This window comes from Protobothrops mucrosquamatus, unplaced genomic scaffold, assembly GCF_001527695.2.
Source record: "Protobothrops mucrosquamatus isolate PMUCROS unplaced genomic scaffold, P.Mucros_1.0 scaffold_108, whole genome shotgun sequence".
In the NCBI taxonomy this organism is placed as follows: domain Eukaryota; kingdom Metazoa; phylum Chordata; class Lepidosauria; order Squamata; family Viperidae; genus Protobothrops; species Protobothrops mucrosquamatus.
In genome coordinates, this window is record NW_015386184.1 from 24,675 (window position 1) to 27,328 (window position 2,654).

The 2,654-nt window shown below is 54.3% G+C and overlaps 2 protein-coding genes across 2 annotated transcripts in view; one reads left to right on the forward strand and one right to left on the reverse strand.

Moving 5' to 3' along the window:
* Positions 1–2,654, reverse strand: part of LOC107287549 (snaclec trimecetin subunit beta-like) — a 36,217-nt gene that overhangs the window by 17,617 nt on the left and 15,946 nt on the right. The gene's annotated exons all lie outside the window — the stretch shown is intronic.
* Positions 1,010–2,654, forward strand: part of LOC107287539 (snaclec mucetin subunit alpha-like) — a gene marked incomplete at its 5' end in the record, with an annotated part of 3,594 nt that continues 1,949 nt past the window's right edge. Inside the window, 2 exon segments of the mRNA XM_015816064.1 lie at positions 1,010–1,107; positions 1,833–1,982. Coding sequence (XP_015671550.1) covers positions 1,010–1,107; positions 1,833–1,982 — 248 coding nt within the window.

The window sequence follows — 2,654 nt, forward strand, 5'->3', positions numbered from 1 at the left end:
GGACCTGGCGTTGCATAACAGCAGCCGATGGTTCCGGGCCGGGGGATCTAGGTCTCCTGGAAGCCGAGTGGAGACCTGAGGACCGGAGCACCCACAAGCTTGTAAATAGCGTGTGCGTGCTCCCCTAACCTGATATGGTCCTCTGCTCCCGCCATATCTGCCTCTCCCACTGACCGTACTGATACCTCTCTCCTCCCTCCACCCCCCACCCCCCTCCCCCGCCCTCTCTACACCGCAACCCCCAGACATGGCTGGTCCTGACCTAAGGAGAACCTCCCCCCTCCCAGCCCCACATCAAGGGCAGCCCCACATCAAGGCCATTGCAGTGGGGATAATTCTTGCTATGTCTGAATGGCTGAAGAAGCTTCACGGTTTTTATTTATTCCTGTGTATCCTGCCTTTATTATTATTAATAATAATATTAATATTGTTATTATTGCTACCAATAATTCAAGGCAGCAAACATACCTGATATTCTTTCCTCCTTCTGTTTTCCCTCAACAACCCTGTGAGGTGGATTAAGCTAAGAGAGAGTGATTGACACCCTGCTTTCGTGACTAAGGCGGGACTAGAACTGCCCGTCTCCCGCTTCCTAGCCAGGTGCTCTAACCACTAGGCCAAATTGGCTCAGTTGGGACTTGAAGCCCAGGCAGGTCTGCAAAGGTTAATCTATTCGTGAAAGAACCCAATTTTTGACTTCACACCCTTCACGGAATGAAAAAAGCCGCCAACGTGGACAGAGACACACCAGACATGCAGCTTCCAGGGAATTAAACCAGGGTTCACTCTAACCGAGGTTTGGACAATCTGCAAAGGAAGCTGCAAGTCGGTTGCAATTTATTGTCATCAAAGATGTTTGCAACACAGCAGGTTAAGCCTGTTCTGTAGACCCAGCTCTCTCCCCCTCCTCCTCCCCCCCTCCTCCTGCCCTCCTCATCCTCCCCCCCTCTTCTTCCTCCCCCTCCTCCCCCTCCTCTCTTCTCATTGGGCCTCCTGTCTTCCCACACAGGTACTGGAGCTGATTTCGATTGTATCCCTGGTTGGTCCGCCTATGATCGGTATTGCTACCAGGCCTTCAGTGAACCGAAAAACTGGGAAGATGCAGAGGTGAGGGGTCTTTGTGTGCCTGAGGGTCTCCCAGCCCAGGCCGAGGAGAGGAGACGTCCAGGGAGAGCCTTGCAAAGCCCCCAAGTGGCTAGGCTGAGAGAGAGGGAGAAAGGGATCCCTGAGAGGCAGATATCCTGGGGACCCTCCCTCTGAGCCCCCTGGAGCTCCCCTTCTCCGCCCTTGGAACCAGCAGGAAACGGTGCCAGGATCCTCTTTGCTGCCCCCCTAAGAGGAGGAGGGGGAGGCCCCTTTGCTGAGCCAGAGGGGCTCCCCTGACAGGGAGCAGGGGGTGAGCGGGGTCTGCAGAGCCCACTGCCCCAAAGGCTGGTCCCGGCTTCAGTTCGGGGCCTCTGTGGAGGAGGAGGAGGGGAGGAGGAGGGGGGGGGGTAGGAGGAGGGGGAGGAGGGGGAGAAGGAGGGAGAGGCCCCTTTTCTGAGCCAGAGGGGCTCCCCGGACAGGGAGCAGGGGTTGAGCAGGGTCAGTCCGGGGCCTCTGTGGAGGAGGAGGAGGAGGAGGAGGGTCTGTTCAGGGAGGGCAACTGTGGGGGGTCAAGGAGATCCTGAGGGTGGCCAGGACCAGGCAGTCCGATCCCTGCTCTGTTCTCAGAGGCAGGAACACACACACACACACACACACACACACACATAACCCACCATATAGACACAAATCTCCTTCTCAGCTGAACAAGTCTCTCTCTCTCTCTCTCTCTTGTCGGTCTCTCCCAGAGTTTCTGCGAGGAGGGGGTGAAGACCTCGCATCTGGTCTCCATCGAAAGCTCCGGAGAAGGAGACTTTGTGGCCCAGCTGGTCGCTGAGAAGATAAAGACGTCCTTTCAGTATGTCTGGATTGGGCTGAGGATTCAAAACAAAGAACAGGTAGTCCTCAACTTACGAACACAACTGAGTCCAGAATTTCGGTTGCTAAGTGAAACATTTCTTAAGTGAGTTTTGCTCCATTTGGTGACTCTTCTGGCCACAGTTGGTGAGTGAATCACTGTAGTGAAGTTAGTAACATGGTTATTAAATAAATCCGGCTCCCCCATTGACTTTGCTTGTCAGACGGTCGCCAAAGGGGATCCTGTCATCCTGGGGACACTGTGACCGTCGTAAATAGGAGTCAGTTGCCAAGCGTCTGAATTTCGATCCTGTGAGCACAAGGACACCAACGTGGTTTCAGTGTGACAAATGGCCCCTTTTCCCAGTGATGTTGTAACTTTGAATAGTCGCTAAATGAACTGTTGTAAGTCGAGCACTGATTGCAGGTCCTCTCTAATGCTAATCTTTATCGATTCCCCTTTCCTGTTTCTAAAGGTTTGTGGTTTTGTTTTGGAAGAATCCTCCAATGGGAGGCAGAGGTCTCCCTATTCAATGTTCCTGCCTGGGACAACGGCAGAGAAAACCAAAGCAGAAAAGCTTTACACACTCTCTCTCTCTCTCTCTCCCCTCCCCAAATCCTTCCTTCCTCCTGAAGGACCGACTGCGGTCTTGAAGGGCCGGATCCTGCCCTGGCCCCCATCTCGGCCCCCAGGCCTTCCTCCCTCTGGAGGG